Source organism: Dermacentor albipictus, chromosome 1 (assembly GCF_038994185.2).
Source record: "Dermacentor albipictus isolate Rhodes 1998 colony chromosome 1, USDA_Dalb.pri_finalv2, whole genome shotgun sequence".
In the NCBI taxonomy this organism is placed as follows: domain Eukaryota; kingdom Metazoa; phylum Arthropoda; class Arachnida; order Ixodida; family Ixodidae; genus Dermacentor; species Dermacentor albipictus.
Window position 1 is genome coordinate 122298485 of NC_091821.1, and position 22884 is coordinate 122321368.

Sequence of the window (22884 nt, forward strand, 5' to 3'; positions counted from 1 at the left end):
CAAATTCCGCGGTAAACGGTTGAATAGAATCATAAAAGAAGCAATGAAGATTAAAGTTTCACTGATAGAATTTCGCGCGGTGACTCCAGCGCACGCAAATCAGCATGACGTCATGTATTTCAAAAACCTTTTGCGCATTTGTGACGTTGTGCCTCTGTAAAAGAATTTTGAAGCTTGCCAAGTTCACTGTTTGGTTCTTTCAGTACGCATTGTATTCCATCTCTACCGATAAAAAAGTTGACTAGGCTCAAGCAGACGCCATTAAAATCAATGACGTCCCAGCGAGCTGGTGCGGTAACTTCAAGACGGCGTCGCCAACCGCCTTTTGTTTTTGCGTGTTTTCTACATAAGCAAATCCCTCCTATGGTCATAGTGGGTTGTTTTTGGTATTGTAAAATGATGTTTGACTAATGCAGCCTAAATCTCTGTAGGGCACATTTAAAGGAGTAACTGACAAAAAATTTTTGTACCACTATCCATGTTTACTCTTTTTTCTTTGTTAGCTGCCGGCTCCGTAATCACGGTATGAGATTTCAATTCCTCGTATGTTGAAGCAATCATAGAATTTCAAAATGCGCCAAATGGAGTGCGGCTTCTTTACCCTACGGTTTGCCGGCAAGGTTCCTCCAGACGTCAGGAAAATCTGGGTATGGCGGTCACGTCGTACCACTGATGCACGGGTTGGTGTGGCCGAAGCCGCACTGAAAGCTTTAGATGACATCATATAGGGGACAAAAGGTGCGAAGGGCGCTGCGCGTTCTGAAAGAACGGAGTGAAACAGGAAGCAATTGCCTATGCGGCATGCGTCCAGCCTTCGGCGATACATTCATTATATGGCTTGCAGCCACGACACCAAGATTACGGATGCATGTTCCAGTGGTTTCTAATACCACGTGACCACTGCCTGCGATTTCCGTGGTGTGTAGAGAAGCCCTTGTAAAAGTCCCTACACTAAGATGCCACGCACCATTTGTCGCGAGTTTTGAACAGGTCGCGTTAAAAGAGGATATAATGAGTGATTTCTTGCGCGTTCGAGGAATTCTGGCACCTTACTGTAGTTGCGGAGTTGACAGATATCTAATGGAGCAAAATAAGCCAGACACAAAAATTTTGTGTCAATACTCAGCTAAAGTTGCTCGCGCTCGTTGGCCACACTGCCCTGCAGGAAATGAAGTAATCTACCTCATCAATGCTTAACTTCCCATGAATTCCTTGTTCTTTTCATAAAAATGAAACAAGGCGCCTGGTTCTAAGAGAACACGTTAGATCATTTCGTAAAAGTGAGCACTCGTAACACAACTTTAAGATACTTCCTGTTTCATTATCATATTTACCGTAGGTACACAGCGATCGCATAAATGCAAACAATAGACAACGATTTGTGCAAAAATCACTTCCAGTTCTTAGTATCGACTAAAAACAGTACGTAGTACAGACACTGAGCAAATCACGGTAGATGTCGTGTGACATTTGTTTTAGCGCCCGTGAGTGGAGATCTCAGACTAATACAGCTATTTTTCGGCATTCCATAAGGAGTCATGTTCTATCCTGGCTTTCTTCAAAACGCTTGCACAAGTGCTGCCTCATAGACAGACAGGAATATCACCTAAACCCTATACAAAGCGCCTACAATTACACAAATTCGAGAAATCTCCTGTTAATAGCTGAGCACATAAAAACAAAGCCCACACTCCCTCTTACTTCACTGAGCTGTCGCCGTCTGCCCTTTTGGCTGGAAAACTTTCGCGAAGCCCCAATCGAGCTGCAGGAGCAACAGCAGTCACTGAAAGTACAGTGGAGTTAAACTGAATTAAACTGCAGCACGCATGTGGGACAGCGCAACCAGTACGCCGCTGTGCCTGAGCTATGCCTGAGCTGCACCTCGAGCGGCCACTCGCGCCGCAGTTTTGCGCGTATTCGCGGGCACTCTCAGAAAAACACTTTTATGTAGCACGTATTAAGCAACGGAAAGCAGTATCGGGAGTTTTAATCTAACTATAATATTTGGGAAGTTTATAATTAATTAAGACTAATTATGCAATTTGGCGGAATGAAATAATATAATCTGAGTATCTCCAAGCGACGGCAAACAACATTACCTTGATCTGCCCAGATAAGTGGCATTTGCATATTTTAATATCTTGGTGCATGATAGTTGGAACACCGTGTATGTGTGTTCATACCTAGACACGTTATCTTCATTTAGGTAACAAGAGCTGCCACGATTCAGAGCAGATCGCGAGGTTGGAGTGCTAGTCCATAGTTAAAGCCTTTCTTCCTCTTGTTTTCTTTCGCTTTTCTTTTCTTCACAGGAAAAGGGCAGTCATCATGTCTATTAACCGCTGACCTCAAAGCTGTTTCACACGGCGGACAGCTTTGAGGAGATTTTCCTATGAATGGCCTGCGCAATGTACGCTATGAAAGATGCGCGATGTACGCTATGACAGACCTGCCAGCATATGGACCACTTCCTATCAAAGACGATGGCTCAGGCAGTCCATGTTATCGCCACCACCGGTGACTATGATCGTCAAGTATTACGCTATGATCGTCAAGTATTACGACTGAAACAGCATTACTAATCGCACGGTGTTTGTAGAGGTTCCACTAAAGGTGCTGCGGACCGCTTTCTTATACGGGACATTTTCTGATCCTCGTCGAATGTTGCTTTCGATAAGCGTAAAAAGCTTAAACGGGTAATGGTTTCAGTAGAACTGACAAGAGATATATAGAAAGCTGGCGAACGTATGGCGATCACAGAAAGAAGTCACACCGAGTATACTTACGACAGAAGAAAGGACGTAGCTATATGAATCCACGTGTAATGTTGCCATGGTACTGCTTTCTTTATACAGTCCCTGGGCTGTATAGCATATCGCTCTACGAAAAATATCAGCTTCTAGCATACTGCATAAATGAGCTCAACGCTGCTATCAAACACTTTCCGTGCTTGCGTTTTACTTGCGTGTTTCCCAACGCAGAAAATCATGGCATCTATGAACGAGGGGTTGCGGCGGTTTCTTTACGCGGCACCGCGTGGTTCACACTGGAACGTAGTGCTTCTGGACGGTGGTAACATCACCGCGCCCACCGAAACCGACTTTGACAGCGGGAACACTACGTGGCAAGCAAGGTGGGAGTACCTAAGGAAGTTGGACCGAAGTGTCAAGTACAACTGCACGAGCCCGGACGTTGACAGCTTTGTTAAAATCATTCCGAAGGTATGTAGCCGACCATCGGCTATATTATTTAGCGTATCATTCATCAGAGAGTTGCATGTGCACACCACTTGCATTTTCTATCGTTATGTTATGTTATCGTTATTGCGCATTTGCAGACGGATTTCTGGAAGAGGGGAAATGACATGCATAAGAAATCGTAATGTTCACCTAGTTAATAAAAAAAATCACAAGATGCCTTTTTAATTATTAACATTAGGGCGCATGTTGCAATTACGAAATTGAAGCCGAGCCGTAGGGAAGTCATGTCTTTGAAAGAGAAATCCTAAATCTAACGCCAAATGTTTAACACAAGTTATAATGCCCAAAAATAGCACCCTTATTTCGTGTAATATTTTTTTTAATACCTTGCTATCGCTATCAATGTTTCGCCCTTCAAGCGAAGATGCGAACTTTCTTAAAACAAAACGCGATTGTTGCACAATGTAACCGTCATTAGTTGCAATGGTTCCTCCTACTTGCATCGACACCTGCCCTCCCTCCCCCCTTCGTTCCTTCACCTCGAATGCTTAAAATGAGTTAACACATATACATTCATTTGAAACTTTTCTGCAACAAACAGACCTATCTCGCTTTGGGCGTCTCTTGCGGGTCAGGCAGCCAGCGACTGGAAAGCGACAAGCTTAGTCCGTTAGACTATGTGCCCAGCGTGCACGCGCATTAGGTGGCCGTCGACGTCTAACGAGATCACTGCAATAATATTCTCTCGTGGAACACAGGTGGCGCAAAACGAGGCTACGACGGTTATCGCGCTGCTGCACAGCAACTCGGTCACGGCAGCAGTCGTCGAGGCGCTAGCCGCGATCGACACGGTGCGGCTCGTCCTTATCCTGTTCGACACGGCTGCGACGCCCCAGCAGTCGGCCTGGAGATCAACTGTGCTGCGGGCCAATCTTCTCTTCATGGTGCCGGCAGCTGCCAGTCAGGAGTCCATGGCGGCACTGGTCGACCTGGCCCTACACACGACGCACCACGCGACGGCAGATCTTGACGGAGACGTGGTCAAGGCAAGAATATGGGCTGCCCGCGTGTTGTTCACACTGTCGTGCTCTCTCTTAAAACCGCAGGATAGCATAGCACCTCTTATAAACAGTACAGTACTAAAGTACCGTGTACTGTTCCGTCCTTTGTCAGTGTTGAGCTTGTCTGGTAAAAAACAAAGCCCCAAGCCAGATATTATGAAGTTTGGTATATATCTGATTTTGTAAAATGGTCAGTTAAGCATTCATTGCAATAGCAATAATACAGACGCTCGAGGCATGTCTTCGCCGTCGCCGTCACCACTACCGTGCCGTCCCAAGTGCGAGGCACGGCCCGCGCGGCCTGCAGCCTGTCGAGCCCTATTGGCCCGCGCGCCGCGTGTTAGGGTCACGTGATCTGCGGAGGATGCCAGGGCAAGCATGCGAGGGCAAGCCTAGAAGACCGATGGTTTAATGTGCGGCGTCTTCCTGCGCGCCATATGTTGGATGCCCCGTAATCAAGCACGCGCACCGTGTGCCTGGATACATTTATTCGTATTTGCCTGAGCGTCGTGCGCATGCGTGAGCTGCGACAAAGACATCTGGGGACTTTCGATTCTCGGAATCTGCGTTTCTCTAGGTACTACAGCACTACAGAGGAGAACGCGCTTTGCTCCGTTTGCCCCTAGCTAAGTTTTAGTACGCGAAAGCGCATAAGTACTCCGTACTAAGCCTGCTCTCCGTCCGTATTTCGTGGCGTAGCTATCACCTAGATAGTTTTTTTTATGCATTATTCTATCATTTTCCCCACTGACTACTGCAGTAGTTGTTCTTTACTTATGCTTCACCATCAGGCCCGACACGGAGAGTACCTGTCAAGGGGAACGAAGCGACCCGGCGTGAAGCGCGCCAGAGTTGGTGGTCAGGTAGAAGCCGCTTTAGCGGCCGCAGACCAATGCATAATGACACGTTGTTAGTGCACATTCATTTTATCGTAAAATAATTCTTTGCAAGTTGCACTGAACTTCTTGTTCATGGCTGGCTGGTGCATAGGCAGAGCATGCCCATGTGGCACGTATTCCTCCCGTCGCCGACGACCGTGGCACTAGCAAAGCGCCGAACACGCATTGCGAAGTGGCAAACCTGATGTTACGTACGCCCCAGTGACACGGTCAACCTCTGACGACAAAAAAAAAACGGATGCTTCGCCATTACAGACTATGTATCGGCCACTGTGATCCCGCTTGGACGGAAGTTTAGGCTGCCGACGAAGCAAAGCGCGTCGTCCTCCTCTGAATATACGCAAAGCCACATTTTGAGGCGCAAAGGAGCAAGATTTCCCAGCAAGAAGTCCCCACAGAGGCAAGGTTCCCCAGCAAAAAGTCCCCACATTTGTGTCTGGGAACTATTTGGGTCGTGCAAATACGATAAAAAAACACCCGTCCGTGTGCTATGAGGTCACATGATTTGCTGCGAGTGCCAGGCGAGTATGCAAGGACGGGCCGAGAAGGCTGACGGCTTCATGCTCGCTGTCTTCCCGCGCCCCCAGTATTGGAGATGACGTAATCTGCCGAGTTTTGGAGACACGGCACAGTTGGAAGACTGACGGGAGCGAGCGGCAACGCGGAACGCTTACTTTGGAACAAGCACGCACGCTCCCCGCTGCATGCCCTGATCACGCCCGTGTGTGACGGCGAGTTCTCGCGGTCATCGAGTGAACTCTGTACAATCTGTGTCTTTGGGCGCGTTATTTCAAGCTTGTTTAATTATGTGAATATTGACTACAGCTTACACTGCCCGTGTTACTGTACGAGTTTTACTTTGTGTAATAGACTGATACTTTGCTATCGCTATAAATATTTCGGGTGAAACTGCGAATTTGTTCATATATACTTAAAGAAAGCGATGCTTATTCAAGGACCCCGACCGCCACGTTGAGTGTTTATGCCACGCCGATACTCAAACGCTTAACTTCAGCTTTGAGTTTGCATTTATTGAGTTCTTCCTTTTTCTCAAGAGAAACAGCCACGCTATGTAGCTGCAACGTTTTCACTGCCAATTATCCATTTTCCTCTCCCAGAATGTCTCCTATACTACTACGAAGGCACAAGAAAAACAGAAATTGTGTTCTTCTTTTTCTTTGCCGTAGTCGGGCTTGGCTCGCGTTTTTCTTCGCCAGAAAAGTAAGGCGTACCAAATCGCCAAAGTTTCTGTCCTTAAGCGCTAACCACACGTACACGCCGCCATCAGCATCAGATCGCGTTTGATTTGGGAGAAGTGACAAGTATTTGTGGACAAAAAGCTTCTGGAAGCGAACGAGTTCGTAAAATAAAGTTTTCCCCACTGTCGTCTGCCTGCAGGCCCCGCGAGGGGAGACGCGCAGAGGCGCCCATGTCTGTCCCTGCCAGATATCAGCGTACGCGACTGGGTGGTTGGGAAAGGCGATGTGAAGTTGTGTATCCATTTCAACAACGCCTCTACACTGGCCCTTGATCAAGTTTCTAGTATCTCACGCTATGCACGATGGCTCGCGGGCCCTTCTTTATTTTTATACCTGCAATTTGCATTCCCTTTTAGTCGCACGCCCCTTCAAGCCCTTCTTCACCTGTAAGCCGTCCCGGGTACAGCCAGCAGAATAATCCCCTTTCCTTTCTTTCTTAAAACAATCATAAAAATAGCCACACTTTACTTAATCAGTCACGAACTGACGCCGATGCCGGCATGTACGTCTGGTGAGCGCTTAATGTAAATGTCTCTCAACTTAACCATCAGTCGTCTACCACAGTGCTCGCGATTAAGAAAGCATGAAACTCGCTGCTGTGTCGTTCCGCTTCTGACCACAATCTGATCGCGACGGTCGCATCTAGTAGCAGGCCGAATGCAAAAGAAGCTTACAGCGAAAAAATAGTTGCGAGTTAAAAAAATAGGCCGATCGTGTTCGTTCGTCACGCTTTTCGTCCCAGTACGCCACGACGTTAAGCACATATGTTTTCAACGAGTGTATATCACCAGTATATATGAAGAAGTATACGGAGTGATTATTTTTAAGTTTTTCGAATTTTTACAAATCTCCTGTAGCAGGTAGCATAATCCTTGTCCTTGGGCGTGATTATTCAGAGGCGGACACTACTAGCACGAGAAATCAAAATTCAAGATTCAAGATTTTTATTATCGAAGTACATATAGTACATTGCATATGGCATAAATACAGAAGAAGATCTCAAAGTCGCAAGACTCAGAGTGAGACCTCCTATAAGACCATACATCAGGCAGCAACATTCGGGTAAACAGTGGTATCCCTAGATACGAAACACATATTCGAAACACATATTCAAGTAATTAACAAAAATTAAACAATTTCCTTCTCAATCGTTTATTTAATTTGCAATTGCATTTCGCAATTGCATTTTGCAATTGCAATTTGCATTTTGCAATTTACGAATTGTAGCCGGTGAGCTTGCAAGACGAATGCATTTGAATTGAAATTAATTTCAGGGATGACACCAGTTTTGAGATATTATTTCCCAAAGTGTGCGACGAAATACATGGGCGTTCCAATTACTTTTGTGCTTCAATGCATAAAAGAGCATTGTGTTAAAAAAAGTAAGTGGAACAATACTGCATTTTCACAGCGAATTTGATGGAGCATATCTCAAACCTGGTATGGTATGGTATGAATAAGTTTATTTAGGTCCTGAGGGATTAGTCTGGGACTGATGCGGGCCCCTCCCACGTCGGCACAGACAGGCCGAGCCCCTCTGCCCTCACACGGGCCCTCTGGACAGCCCTGAGTTTGTCCGCCAGCACTTCACTGTGCAGCATCCGCTGCCACCACTGTTCACCTCGAGAACCATCACCGGACAACGCCAAGCAGCGCCAAAGCATGTGTTCTAAATTGAACAAACCGCCACACTTACTACAATACAATGGAACCCCGCAGTTCGGATTAATTTTATTCATGATGACCGGGTTAGGGAACGTTCGTGTCTGCAGAAGCCTTAATGTAACCGCTTGTGTCCTATTTAATTTAGAATGTGGCAGGGGGAATGCCCTGCGCCATAAGTAATAGTGCTTGGTGATCTCGTTGTAGGTTAACAGTTGGTCCATGTACTCAGGAGCGGGAGATCCAGCCCCTTTAGGAAGTACACGGCACACTAATCCTCGTGCCTCCCTGTGCGCCACCTCGTTGAGGTTATGCGGGGCTCCCTCCACTGTCCCCATGAGCACCGGGAGCAAAGTAACTGTATGCGAAGTGATATCCCTACCCTGCAGTATAGTCTAGCTGTTAGCCGGTTCCGCAACAAGTCCACTCGAGAAGGCTTTAATCGCAGATCGTGAGTCACTAAACACCTAAACTCTTATTGAATCAATTAGTGCTAGAGCAACAGCCACCTGTTCGGCGACCCCCGGACCTTTGGTATAAATGGAAGCGGCATTTTAACGCTCCCTTTTCCATCTGCTACCACCGTATAAGCCTTTTTCTCATTAATCCATGCGGCGTCAACAAACGCAGACTCGTCCTCCTGATCCTTTGCCTCTCGCAACAAAGCCCTAGCTCTTGCGACCCGCCTCCCTACATTGTGCACGGGGTGCACATTCCGCTGAAACGGACGAACCATGATATTTGCCCTAAGGTTCACGTTCAACTCGTGTAGGGGCGCCCTATCGTGCGACACAGCCACTGATTCTTCAATTGACTCTAAAATATACCTACCCGCTGGTGCACCTAGCAACCGTTCCCTCTGTGCCGTACCCTGAGCCTCAGCAATTTCATCGAAATTATTATTCAAACCCAGTCGTAACAACATATCGTTTGACGTAGTCACAGGCAGATCAAGCGCAGCCTTGACGGCTTTTCTAATTAATGCTTCCAATTTATTTTTAATTAATTAATGCTTCCAATTTATATAAAACTATATATCGAGGCCTCCTTTCGTGCGCTCCCGGCGCGCTCGGTTGCCTGGATGGAGCTTTGAAAGTTCGTTATGAATATCTCAAATAAGATACGATTTTTAACATTAAAAAATAGCTTTACATAAAATATGACTGCCTCTAAATCTGCAATATACATAACTGCCCTGAAGATTAGTAAAGGAACCTCTCGAATATTATTAAATTAGTCTCGTGAAACTCACGTTATTAGTGCCCAAGTATGCCCGCCTCGCCATACAACTCCATAGCAATAACGCCACGTTCGCTACGCTCATAGCCGTTATATTAAAAAATCTGAACAGACAAAAAAACACCATGTATACAGGCTGTCCCAGCCAACTTTAGCCAGAAGAACTTCAGTTTGGCCTAGTTGGTATTTACTGCTGTCAGGATTGGGGGCTCAATCCCATCGTCCGTGGTCCTTTGCCAAGATTGGAGTACGGCATGAATTCGGAGGTAGCTGGCCCATGCCGTCGTCCAACTTATTTACGCTGAGATCGTTGATGAAGTGAAGAACTGTTTCTCATCGAGAACGAGGAAAAGGGGTTTATTTACAGAAATTAAATCAGTCTAACATGACTGCTTGAGAAAAAAAGTATTAGTCCAACAGGACTGCATGAGAGAAGTGACTCAGTCTAACATGACTGCTCAAGAGAAGTGACTCAGTCTAGCATGACTGCTCAAGAGAAGTGTCCTCAGCATTCGCACAACCACAGTTTTTATACACTCGATCCGCCGGTCCTACGACGCGGCGACTGTTCGTTTACTCATCACCAACGCGCCGCTGCTCTGCAGAACAGTTTACGTACACAAAGGCAACCGCGCTCTGATGCCCGACGACGGCGTTGGCGGGTGCCGTTCCGGGAACTATCGTTGCCGATCGAGGATCGCTCGTTGTTCCGTGCCACTCCGAACCGTGAGAAGCACAAAAATACGTCGTTCCCGCGGCAGCTTGTCCATGCGTGTCAAATCAGCTCCGCGTTGGGGAACTCCGGAATCATTGTTCACGCACCGAACTAGTTCCGTCACAATGTCGAAGGGGCTGGAGGAAGGCGGCGGATTCCAGCGCAAAGGTCGCTTCTTTGAACGCCTCCCAGCTGCAGCGACGGAGAGGGAGAGGTGCGCGTCGTGTCGCCCTGTCGTAACTGTGTGGCAATCTTGTTTCACAGCCCGCCATTCTTGACAGCGCCTCCATGGCCCGGAAAGTCTCGACTGTCTAGCGCTGACAACCGCTAGGCAGGAAGAGAACGGCTGCTGGTCAGGGGGGGATTGATGTCTTGGCTCGCAGCGACCACTTGTGCATTGATGTCACCGCCCCAAAACATCCAACAAGGACAGGCAACTGCAAAATGAACCCCACAACACGGCTCTGCGCCGAGATGACGTGCATTGGCTCTCACTTTAGACTCGCTAGGCTTCAAAAAAAAAACAACAACAACATAAGTGCAGAAACAAAAAAAATGCTACGTTTCACTATGCCAATTTCTGAAGCAAATTCCTGCTGACAAATTCAGCAATTAATGGAGGGACTTCTGCTGAATGAGAGGGGATTTTCTTCGCCTAAAGAAAAGCTAACACTAATAACCCTAAAATTTAGGCGGGACCCTCAAACGCAGAATTCAAATAAGCCTGCTCAAACCATCCGCATTGCTATGCAACTTTCCCTTCTTATATCTAACGGAGAAGTTGTACTCTTGGAGAGTGAGGCTCCATCGGAGCAAGCGGCCGTTTTTGTGTGACATTTGATTGAGCCACGTCAGAGGACAGTGGTCGGTCTCGAAGATGAACTTCGCTCCGTACAAGTAACACGACAACTTCTGGGCGGCCCAAACCAAACAAGCGCATTCCTTCTCTGAAGCGCTGTAGGCTTCCTCTCTTACATTTAGTTTACGGCTGGCGTAGAGGATAGGATGCTCCTCCTCGTTATCGTCGCCGACCTGACTAAGTACCACGCCCATACCTCTGTCGCTTGCGTCGCATTGAACTATGAATTCCTTTGTGTAGTCTGGCGCGCGAAGCACAGGGCGAGAAACCAATAGCGTTTTCAAACTTTGAAAAGCGTTCTCTTTGTCCTTATCCCAGTGTACGTTACTCGGTGCTCCCTTTCGGAGGGCGTCTGTTAATGGACTTGCCAATTGCGAGTAATTCGGAATGTACCGTTGATAGTACCCCACAAGTCCCAAAAATGAACGAAGGTCCGTTTTCGTGCGCGGCTGAGAAAAATCTCCAATCGTCGCTATTTTCAGCTCAGCCGGCCGTCTCATGCCCTGACCGACAACATGGCCCAGATAAGTAACCTGCGAACAACCAAACCTACACTTTTCCGCTTTCATCGTTAAGCCGGCTTCCCTCAACCGTGAGAACACCTGTTTGAGGTGCGATACGTGTTGTTCCCAGCTGTCGGAAAAAATGGCCACATCATCAAGATAAGGTAAGGCGAACTCCTGCAAGTCCTTTAGGACAATATCCATTAACTTAGAGAAGCTAAACGGCGCGTTCTTCAGCCCGAAGCTGAGTGCGAGAGGGCGAAAAGTGCCTACAGGCGAGATGAATGCGGCATAGCGGCTGGCACTTTCTGAAAGGGGAACTTGCCAGTACCCCCGCACGAGATCTATAGTTGAAATGTATTTAGCAGCGCTAACTATTTCAATTCGTTCCTCAATGTTGGGTATCGGGTACAGCTGATCCCTAGTGATGCCATTTAACTTCCTGTAGTCAACACACGGACGAGGGTCCTTGTTAGGGGTTTCTACGAGTATTAGCGGTGACGTGTAGTCACTCTCAGTGGGCTCAATAACTCCCAACTCTAGCATGCGCTGTATCTCTGCCTCCATAATCTCTCTCTGTCTTGGAGACACCCTGTAAGGTTTTGATCTTACTGGTTCGGTAGAGGTCAGCTCAATTTCATGCGTTATCAGTTCGGTTCTACCCGGCCGATCGCTGAATCTGTCGAGATATTCCCCTAACACCCCTTTTAGCTCATCTAGCTGCTCGGGTTTTAGAGCGTGCGAGCTTACCGAGTGCTCTACTACTTCTTCTAGGCCGATTTCAGAGTTGGAGGTCGCCCTATATTCGTCAAACTTGGTACTAGTGCCATCCGGCTCTTTGACGGTATAGTTAACGACTCCGCTCCGCTCTACATACGGCTTCATCAAATTACAGTGATATATCCTCACTTCCTTCCTGCGACCGGGCATTCTCAAAGCATAGTTAGTATCTGAAAGTTTGTGCAACACTCCAACGGGCCCGTCCCAGTGAACTTCAAGCTTGTTCTTTCTTGAAGGTTTGAGGATCATTACCTGGTCTCCGGCGTTAAACGTACGAAGCCTCGCATTCTTGTCATAATAGAATTTGGCGTTCTTTTGAGCTAGTGCCATGTTCTTTCCGACTAGTTCTTGGGTTGCGCTTAGCCGCTCCAGTAAATTTAGCACGTATTCAACCACGGTTGGACTCTCCCCTCTTTCCTCCCACATCTCTCTTAACATTCTCAGTGGAGACCGGAGTGTCCTCCCATACACTAGTTCTGCTGGTGAGAACCCTGTCGCCTCATGTGGAACCGTTCGCAAAGCAAACAAAGTTGCCGGCAGACAGTTCTCCCAGTCCTCCTTGTGCTCGTAACAGAGCGCACGCAAAACTCGCTTAAGCACCGAATGCCACCTCTCTACACTGTTTGACTGAGGGTGATAGACAGAACTGTGTATTAACTTTACCCCGCACTTTTGCAAGAATGTGGAAGTCAGTGCGCTCGTGAATACTGACCCTTGATCTGCCTGAATTTCGGCTGGAAACCCAACTCGTGCAAACACTGTCAAAAGCGCGTCTACTACTTCGGTGGAGCTGAGCTCTTTCAAAGGGATTGCTTCTGGAAACTTGGTAGCCGGACACAGCATGGTAAACAAGTACTTGTAGCCTGATTTTGTTTTTGGAAGAGGCCCTACCGTGTCTATTACAAGCCGTCTGAAAGGCTCTGTTATTAAGGGCACTACCTTCAGTGGAGCTTTCCAAGTCTCTCCTGGTTTACCAGAACGCTGGCAGGCGTCGCATGATCTTACAAAGTTTTCTACGTCTTTGAAACAGCCAGGCCAGTAGTATTCCATAAGCAATCTTTCCTTTGATTTGTTTATGCCTAGGTGGCCGGACCACCCATTTCCATGACAAAGACTCAAAAGGTCTTGCCTATACTTAGTAGGTATGACTAACTGATCTAAAATCCTACCCTTTCGATCTCTGTAATGCCGATACAACAATCCTCCTCTCTCATGTATCGTTACGTTGCGCCTAGCAATGCCTTCTTTAGCTGTGTCATGTAATTTTGCTAAGCTCTCATCATTATTTTGCTCAGCTGCCAGTGACTCTCTATCCACGCGTAAGAGTTGATCAAAGTTCTTTGAGGCCGGTGATAATAACGACCCTGTCTCGCTTGTGAGCGCGTCTGCTTGCTCTTCCTGCAGGCTAGAACTCTGACACTCTAGTGCTACGCTCTCATTGAGCTGGTCAGCTGGCAGGCTCTCCTCAACTGTTCTTTTGTCCCTCGGGCCTAGCTCGGATTCGGGTATTGAAGTTATCCCCTTTTCTGCTTCCGCTGGAGGAGCTTGAGCATTTTCAGCCGAAAGCGCCGCGATCTTACGAGCTTGGCCTCGGGTCAATGCCTGTACTATGCCCTCTCCCAGTTTGAGCCCTCTGTCACGCAGTAACTGATTCGAGCGATTTGAAAAGATGTAGGGATACTGCAGTGACAAAAATTTGGAAACTGCAGCCTCAGTCTCTAGCTCCCCGAATGGTCCACTGATTTTGACTTTGGCCATGGGCAGACACACGCTGTGTTCTTCTACAACCTGTTTTATCCATGCTACTTCTCCGGTGAAGTCATCTACCATCACGTAAGACGGATGGACAATGTCCAGCGTGGCGGCACTGTCTCTTAGCACTCGGCATGGTTTTCCATTAACTTGCAGGTCGTGGAGATATGGACTTAAAAGTTCCATATTCTCATCTTTTTCCTCCACGTAGGAAAAAACTACGCTAGACTTCTCGCAGTTTACAGCTATATGTCCCAGTTTGTGGCATTTGTAACAGCGAATTGGTCTAACAGATTCGAATTTTCTTTTCTGTTCTTTTTGTGCGGTTTCTCCGTTAAGTTTCTCCTCGCTCTTTTCTGCGGGCTTTTCCGCCATGTCTACAGGCTCTGATCGTCTAGTTTGCGCACCCTTTTTGAACGGAAATGGTTTCCGCGGTCCATTTCGACCGTCCCAGTTTCCCTCCTCGGCGTTCAACTTTCTACGGGTTGCGTACTCTTCGGCTAATTCAGCCGCCCTTTCCACAGTGTTTACATTACCTCTGTCTTGCACCCACAGTTTCACAGCTTGGGGGATGGTTTTGTAAAACTGCTCTAGACACATGCATTCAATGATCATGTCTCTGCTGTCGTACGCTTCCGCGCTTTTAAGCCACTCGACTAGGTTGGCCTTTAAGCTATACGCAAACTCCGGATAGCCCTCGCTATCTTTCTTGCCTGTGCTCCTAAACCTTTGCTGAAAAGCTTCGGCTGAAAGGCGGTATTTCTTCAGGAGACTAGCCTTAACTTTTGCATAATCATATGCATCCTGCACACTCAGTCTGGCGATTACTTCCGCCGCCTCACACGGCAACATAGACAGCAACCGCTGTGGCCATGTACTCGGGCCGAAGTTCATCTTCTCGCAAGTCCTTTCAAAATTGCTTAGGAACAAGCCTATGTCGGTCCCGACCTCAAATGGCTTTAATAGCCTGTCCATGCGGTACGATTCTGCCTCACTTGATCGACCCAGAGCGCCTTCACTTCCTTGAGGCAACTCCAAACGTTTGCTTTCAAGTTCAAGTTGCATTTTCCTTAACTGAAACTCGCGATCTTTATCGCGTTCCTCTCTCTCTCGCTTTTCTCTTTCTCTTTCCCGTTCTTCTCTTTCTCTTTCCCGTTTCTCTCTCTTTTTGAGAAGTTCCATTCCCATTTCAATATCTTCCTCACTGGCCTGATTGGAAATTAGCTCCAATAATTCCGATTTGAGCATTTCCTTGCGTACATCTAGGCCCAGTTCCTCACCAACAATCAACAACTCGTCTCTCAGCAGTGTCCTTAACTCCATGACTGCTGCTTTACTGCCTTGATTCTGCTCTGTAAATCTAGCTAGGAAAACACAACCTAGCTAACACACAACAATCTAGCTTCCCTACTGTTCTAAACAGAACAACCACAAAATGAAGCCTAGAGAGTCAAAGCAAAAACCAAGCACTCACCGCAGATACAGCACCATGTCGCAAAGTCCATCTCACCGCTGTCAGCCAGTTGTCAGGATTGGGGGCTCAATCCCATCGTCCGTGGTCCTTTGCCAAGATTGGAGTACGGCATGAATTCGGAGGTAGCTGGCCCATGCCGTCGTCCAACTTATTTACGCTGAGATCGTTGATGAAGTGAAGAACTGTTTCTCATCGAGAACGAGGAAAAGGGGTTTATTTACAGAAATTAAATCAGTCTAACATGACTGCTTGAGAAAAAAAGTATTAGTCCAACAGGACTGCATGAGAGAAGTGACTCAGTCTAACATGACTGCTCAAGAGAAGTGACTCAGTCTAACATGACTGCTCAAGAGAAGTGTCCTCAGCATTCGCACAACCACAGTTTTTATACACTCGATCCGCCGGTCCTACGACGCGGCGACTGTTCGTTTACTCATCACCAACGCGCCGCTGCTCTGCAGAACAGTTTACGTACACAAAGGCAACCGCGCTCTGATGCCCGACGACGGCGTTGGCGGGTGCCGTTCCGGGAACTATCGTTGCCGATCGAGGGTCGCTCGTTGTTCCGTGCCACTCCGAACCGTGAGAAGCACAAAAATACGCCGTTCCCGCGGCAGCTTGTCCATGCGTGTCAAATCAGCTCCGCGTTGGGGAACTCCGGAATCATTGTTCACGCACCGAACTAGTTCCGTCACAATGTCGAAGGGGCTGGAGGAAGGCGGCGGATTCCAGCGCAAAGGTCGCTTCTTTGAACGCCTCCCAGCTGCAGCGACGGAGAGGGAGAGGTGCGCGTCGTGTCGCCCTGTCGTAACTGTGTGGCAATCTTGTTTCACAGCCCGCCATTCTTGACACTGCAAATCATATTGACCGCAAAAAAGACGGGGACATAGGAAGAAAACACATAAACAGCACGGGCGGTAACCTTAAGATTCTGGGCAGAAGCCATGACCAGACTGCACGTGAACTGATGGAGGCTTACCATATAAATAAGAAAGGCGAAGATTGTGTTAGCGATACCTCCATTAGGTTGTTTCAAGCGGAAATAGATTTCTTTGATAATTGGTTGCCACGATAAGCTGATGTGCATTCTTGTTTGCCATGATCTGCGCATGTTCCTTTTGCCTATATATGCCCACTGGCTGCTATGAATAAATCAGTTGAAAGTTACCGCCCGTGCTGTTTATGTGTTTTCTTCCTATGTCCCCGTCTTTTTCGCGGTCAATATGATTTGCAACTTTAGCCAGAGCTTTAAAATATGCTGATGCACTCTAAGACGACGTGACAAAAGGCATGTTGCTTACTATTGTATGGAGTAAGTCACCCTATCTTTTGTATTCTGTTTTATTGCATAATTAGTCGACTAATTAACCAACTTCTGAAGCAACGAAGTTAGGCAAGAAATTCCAATTAGAAAGTTATAGAGTGGTTTGCAAAACGTCCGATTAAACAGTTTATAACATTCGATCTACGCATTAGTTTTTTTTCCGCTTACTGCAGATGCCGGCGAAATAAAAAAAAAGCATACCACGTGACATGCCCGCTTGCATGCAAAATACAAAAAAAAACATACCACGTCACATGCCCGCTTGCACGCCGTGGTTGCAGTGCTCCCAAACGTTCCGCGCACAAACAACCATAGCATTTAGCAGGGTGTGCTCCCGCTTGAAAGGCGACAGTGCAACCGTTATCAAAAATCAATCATATATTGATTTGTGTTTTGTCTGCCATGGAATTGTGCATGACGAATATGTACCTGAAGGGTCAAAGTGTCAATGCAGCTTTCCACGTGGAGGTCCTGAAGCGTCTGTAAGATCGTGGGCGCCGTGGGCGACCGAATTTGTCGAAAGAGGGGCACTGTATTCTGCACCACGGTAATGCCGCTGCGCACTCTGCATCAATAGTGCGTGAGTCTTTGGCACGCAGTTTCATCACTTTGCCAGAACATCTTCCCTACTCGCCGGATTTAGCGCCATGCGACTTGTTTAAAGACAATGTATTCTTAGCGGATTTCAAATGGATTTGGCGTATCTGTGATCTAGGTACCTGGTAAACACTTCTAGAACGTAGAGGTCGGTTAGATTTCCTGTAGTTGTATGAACATGGCCATGGTATTAAATGATACCTCGTTATGCCGAGAATACGTAGCAATAGTCAGCAACTGGTGATATAATAAGAAAAAGTATGCAAGTAGCCGTAAACGGGGTGGAATGTGAGTCTCTGTATCGCTATAGCCTTATGCCATGCCACCGCCAAGTGCCATCTAACTTCCGTGTCCTCCGCCAGATGGCATGGAGGGCTTGAGTTCGATTATGTTTCGATGAGTTCCACGACGTTTGGGGATGTTTGTGGCGGACGGACGTGCTTTTTCAGGGCTTCGTAGCGGCAACGAAAACAAGTTTTTTGCGCATGATTTGAGCGTGCTTCTGTGTTTGATTTGCTGATTTTTAGCCTTTAAATAGTAATTGGATAGTTTTGTTTTTCGTGTGCGTGGGTGTGTTTCGTGTATATTTGGTTTTGCAGGATAGTCAGAGCGTCCTCTCGCGCCACGTGTTTCAGCGCGTGCAACCGTGCGGGTCGTTAAGTCTTTATAGCCTTTAAATAGTTGTTTCGAAATCGCAAGACTATTCGCTATGAGTGCGTGTAGTGTGTGTGCATTAGTATTAGGAATATTGCGTTGGTAGGACAGTGAGAGCGGGGCCGCGTGTTTGAACACGTGTGAACACGTGTCATATACCTTAAGTCTGTGCGGCATTTATTGCTTCTAAAACATTGGTAATAATTACTTTCCAGCATTTTAAGGATTTAGATTCTGTGCGTATCAGCCTTTGCTAGAAGGCACGTGCTCAGAAAGGTGCGGTGTTTGTATTAGAAAAAGCCAATTGCAACACATCGTAAGAAACACGGTAAAGCGTGCAGTGTGCGGGGGTCCCTCAAGGCAGACGAGGGAACGGATGAGGATGGAGAGGAAATGGAGTCAATCAGCAGACACTGTGACGTTGATGCTAAGCTTTCCGGGATGAGCTCGTCAAACAGGTCGAAGAGCTCAAAAATGTGCTAGATATGGAGCGTGATGAACGGAAGGCGGCGGAAAAAATACTTCAAGCAGCCGAGGAAAAGCTGAACAGGGACTCCATCGTGAACGAGAATGGTCGTGACAATGGAACGCAGTCTCCCGACGTGACAGGCCAGGGAGTGTCAGCAAAGTTCGTGGAAAGCGTGCAACGTGGGGAGGATGTAGTTGGAAAGAGCTGCACCTACCTTGAGGCTGCCACAAAGGAAACGCAGGGTTCAATGCCCCTTGTCAAGTCTAAATCACACAGAAAAGGATCGATGACAAAGGGAACCAGTGAGAGACTTCGGCAGTAGGAGAGAATGAAAAGGTGATTATCGCCGGCTACTCAAACTTGATTAGGTGCTCAGACGCAATTGTGGAGAGGGTGAAAGGTGACAAAAGAATGGCGGTAGGGATATTTCCAGGATAGACATTGGCCGATGTCATGGAGCGAGCAAAAGCAACGCTCGCGGAAAACGCCCACGGATGCAGCCTTGTCATAGTAGCAGGTGGGCTAAATGACGTCCTAAGCAGAAACGGGACAGGACTAGCCCAGCGCTTCACGAAGGGGGTAGATGACTTGCGCGACCTGTTTCCACAGGTGCAGATCGTGGTGTGCACGGTGCCTGTACGTGGCAGTAACGTACAAATAGCCGTAGCGGCTGCTAATGAGGCTATACGGACAATACGGACGGCTATACGGAAGTGAGAAGGTGGGGTGTTTTCCAACGAGACGGCATCCACTTCAATCACAGGCTTGAACGAAAAGTGGGCTGGCGACTGGTTGATCTCGTGGTTGCTTCTTTTGGGGGGCCCACGGGCAATCAGGAGGCCAGTATAGGTAGTAATGAAGAAGGTCTTCTAGGGGAACCTCGGTATAGCACCGCCATCAATAAGAGAAAAAGGAGGAAAATAAGAAAGAGAGCTCGCCATGCAATAGGCTACATAAATATGCAGCGCGGCAGAAGAAAGAAAAAGTGGGTGGAGATTGGAGGAGCAGTTAAATAGAGAATGAATAGGGGCGTATGCAGTTACAGAAACGCACCTTAGAGGCACGGAAGAGCCGCGAGTGATTGAGAATTTTCTTTGGGAAAGGTGCAACAGAACTAAATCGGAAAGAAAGGGAGGGGGAGTTGGAATGCTCATCGATCAGGGAGCCAAATGGAAAAGAGTAAATTTAAAATGTCAAAAGCACCTTTCGTTATAATGTAAAATGAGTGGAAAGAAAACTTGGCTGGGCGTAGCGTATTTGTGGACTGGAACTAATTGCAAATAATCAACAGTTATTGGACTGTCTAAGTGCCGATGTTAAGGGTCTGAAATTCTGCCAAAATTATCCTGTTATGTGACATGAATGCCCACATACAGGATCTAGGAGGCTATACCAACAACAAAGGGTAGTCATTGCTAGATCTTTGTGAGCAACATAATCTCGTTATCGTGAATACAGTGCACAAGTGGGACGGGCAGACCACGTGGGAAGTGGGGAACCGGCAATCGACCATTGATTACTGTCTGATGACAAAAGCAATTCATGATAAGTTGAGAAATGGTGATTGACGAGGAAGGGTATCATCATTTCGCATCATTTCATCATCATCATCATCAACGCATCATTTCCAAAATGGGATATGCAGTTGGGAAAGACAGCAAGGAGCACTAAATGGCCAGTCCAAATTTGAACGCTGAGCAAATAACAAATATAGTCACAAGATTCGAGGAAGAACTTGGTAAATGGCCGAGCAATGAGTAGGAATATACTGAGCTTCTAAGCGTAACAACGGCAGAAATACCGAAAGAGAAGCAACATTCTCGTTGGAAAAGAAAAAAGAAGCCGAAAAGCTGGTAGAACAGGGAGGTATGAGAAGTGACTGCCGAACGACAGAACGCATCCCGAGAGCACAGGCAGGCAGAAAAGTGCAGTTACCGCAGGATGAAGTAGCCAGAAAATGGGAAATATACCGGGAGAAAAATCTATGGTACAAATACTGGTTCATGCAAAGACAAAAGGTGAAAGTGAACGTTGGTGGTCAGAAATACGTGAGAAGAAGAAGGACGCACCTAGAATATTCTGGAACCACATAAACTCAAGAAGGAAGCCTGGAACAATACAACAACATATCTTAGACAAAGACGGAAGCGAACTGGAGGAGTCGCGGCATTAAATTACGTCCGAAGCATAACAGCCGAATTTTTCGAAGGCAATGACGAGGTTGTACTTCAGGGGAAAAAAAAGAGCATGAAAGAGAACCAGATGGAAAAGGAGCTGGTGCTGACAAACTTCAAGTGGAAGAAATCCGAAGAGAAAATTCCGAAGCGCACAGCCACAAGGCTAGACGAGGTTCCTTTTAGGCTAGGTCCAAAAAGTAAGGAAGCACTGTTGAAAGCAGTAGAAAAAAAGCTTAAAAGGTAGTCGAACACCAGACATTTGGCGACAAAGTAGAAAGAATATAATTTATAAAGGTAAGGCGCAGAAAGACAGAATTCACTCATATAGACCACTGACCATTACATGGGTAATATACAGGTTAGCAATGCAGGCAATTAAATTAAAGCTGCAAGCATGTGCGGAGAAGAATGGCATTTTGGGAGAACTTCAGAATGGTTTCAGAATAGGTAGGTGTCTGGACGATAACTTATATGTCCTTACTCAGTGTATTGAAATATCCAGAGTAGAAATGAGGCCGTTATATGTGGCCTTTTTGGACATTAGAGGAGCGTATTACAACGTAGACCGCAACATATTGTGGGATATTCTGCAAGGGGAAGGCTTTGACGACGACTGTATGCAGCTTTTGATAGAGATTTACCTAGAAAATACCGTTTCCGTTGAATGGTAAGGGATGAGGAGCGAGGAGAAAGTTGATATCAACAAGCAACTGAGGCAGGTATGCACTTTATCCCCACTGCTGTTTATGATGTACATGGTGAGGATGGAGAGGGCGCTGGAAGGAAGTAAGAGCGGGTTTAATTTTTCATACAAACATGCGGGTACAGTAGTAGAGCAGCAGCTTCCTGGTTTATCTTATGCGGACGATATTGTGTCGCTAGCTAATAAGCAAAGTGATTTGAAACGTCTGGCGAATATCTGTGGACAGGAAGGCAACAATATAGATTTGAAATTTATTGTTCGAAAATCAGGTGTTATGGTATTCAGTGAAAAGAGTGAACAGACAGTGCCACTACAAGGCCAGGAAATACCTCGGGTAAAATAATATAAATACCTTCGTATAAGGGTAAACAAAGGCAATAGATATATGGAAACGCAGGAAAACACAATAACATTAAAGGGGAAGAGAAATGCAGCCATAATGAATCACAGAGTGCTATGGGGATACAATAGGTACGAGGTGCTCCGGGGTATGTGGGAAGGTGTAATGGTTCCAGGACTTACTTTTGGAAATACGGTTGTTTGCTTGAAGTCAGGGGTACAATCAGGACTCCATGGAAACCAAAGGTCAGTGGAACACCTCGCATTGGGCGCTCACGGGAAGACTACAAATAAAGCTTTGCACGGTGATATGGGCTGGACTAGTTTTGAAGTGAGTGAAGCGCACAGTAAGATTGATTATGAAGAACGACTGAGGAATATAGAAGAAAGTAAATGGGCTGGGAGAGTGTTGAGGTATCTGTACAGGAAAAAACATTAATTCACAGTGGAGGAAAAGAACTAGGAAGCTACCAGCAGGTACGCGGCATGTAGGGTGAGCAACACAGCAACAAAGAACGTCGAGCGGAAAGTCAGAGAGGCTGAAATAATATCATGGGTGGCGGCAATGGAAAGGAAACCTGCCATGAGTAACTACTTAAGAAGAAAGAACGAAATCAGGAAAGAAACAATTTATGATAACTTGAAGGGAAGCTCATTACTTTTCGAAGCGAGATCAGGATGCCTTAGAACACGCACCTATAAGGCGAGATATAAGAAGGAAGAAGAAGAATGTACTTGGTGCGACAAAGCTAGGGAAATGATGTAGCATGTCTTGATGGAACGGTCGATTGAGGCGCCACTGGCCTCCTTGAAGCCCTTGGGTTCAGCGAGAGCAGGGGGAAAGTAAACATGTCCGCAATGGAGATTATTAAGAGGCGATTGGAAGACTGGTGGGAAAAAAGTAGGGAAACGACAAACGAAGGCGTGCAAAAACGAAGTTCCCAATAGGGGTTCAGGAAGTTCGGTTATGGGAATTCATCGTGGTTTTTTTTTTCTTCCTTTCCTTTTCTTTTCTTTTTAACATGGGTTTTTTCTTTTAACATAGGTTTTTCTTTTAACATAGATTTTAACCTATGTTTCGACATTGGGCAATATAACAGCAAGAGCTTGGTGGGGCAACCACCCGCCCGGTTCCGAAGGACGCTCATAGCACCCATCCATCGATAGGGCGCTTCGCTGCGCACGTGCCACCGCGCACGGCGGGTGGGTAGGCGCGCA

General features: G+C 46.8%; 1 protein-coding gene across 3 annotated transcripts in view; it reads left to right on the forward strand.

Moving 5' to 3' along the window:
* Positions 1 to 22884, forward strand: part of LOC135904818 (calcium-activated chloride channel regulator 1-like) — a 91351-nt gene that overhangs the window by 21472 nt on the left and 46995 nt on the right. For 2 of the 3 annotated variants that reach the window (XM_065435799.1, XM_065435800.2), the window contains exons 8-9: positions 2982 to 3221; positions 3959 to 4246. The exons of the other annotated variant lie outside the window; for it this stretch is intronic. In XM_065435799.1, coding sequence (XP_065291871.1) covers positions 2982 to 3221; positions 3959 to 4246 — 528 coding nt within the window. The remainder of the gene's footprint in view (positions 1 to 2981; positions 3222 to 3958; positions 4247 to 22884) is intronic. 3 annotated transcript variants of the gene reach the window in all.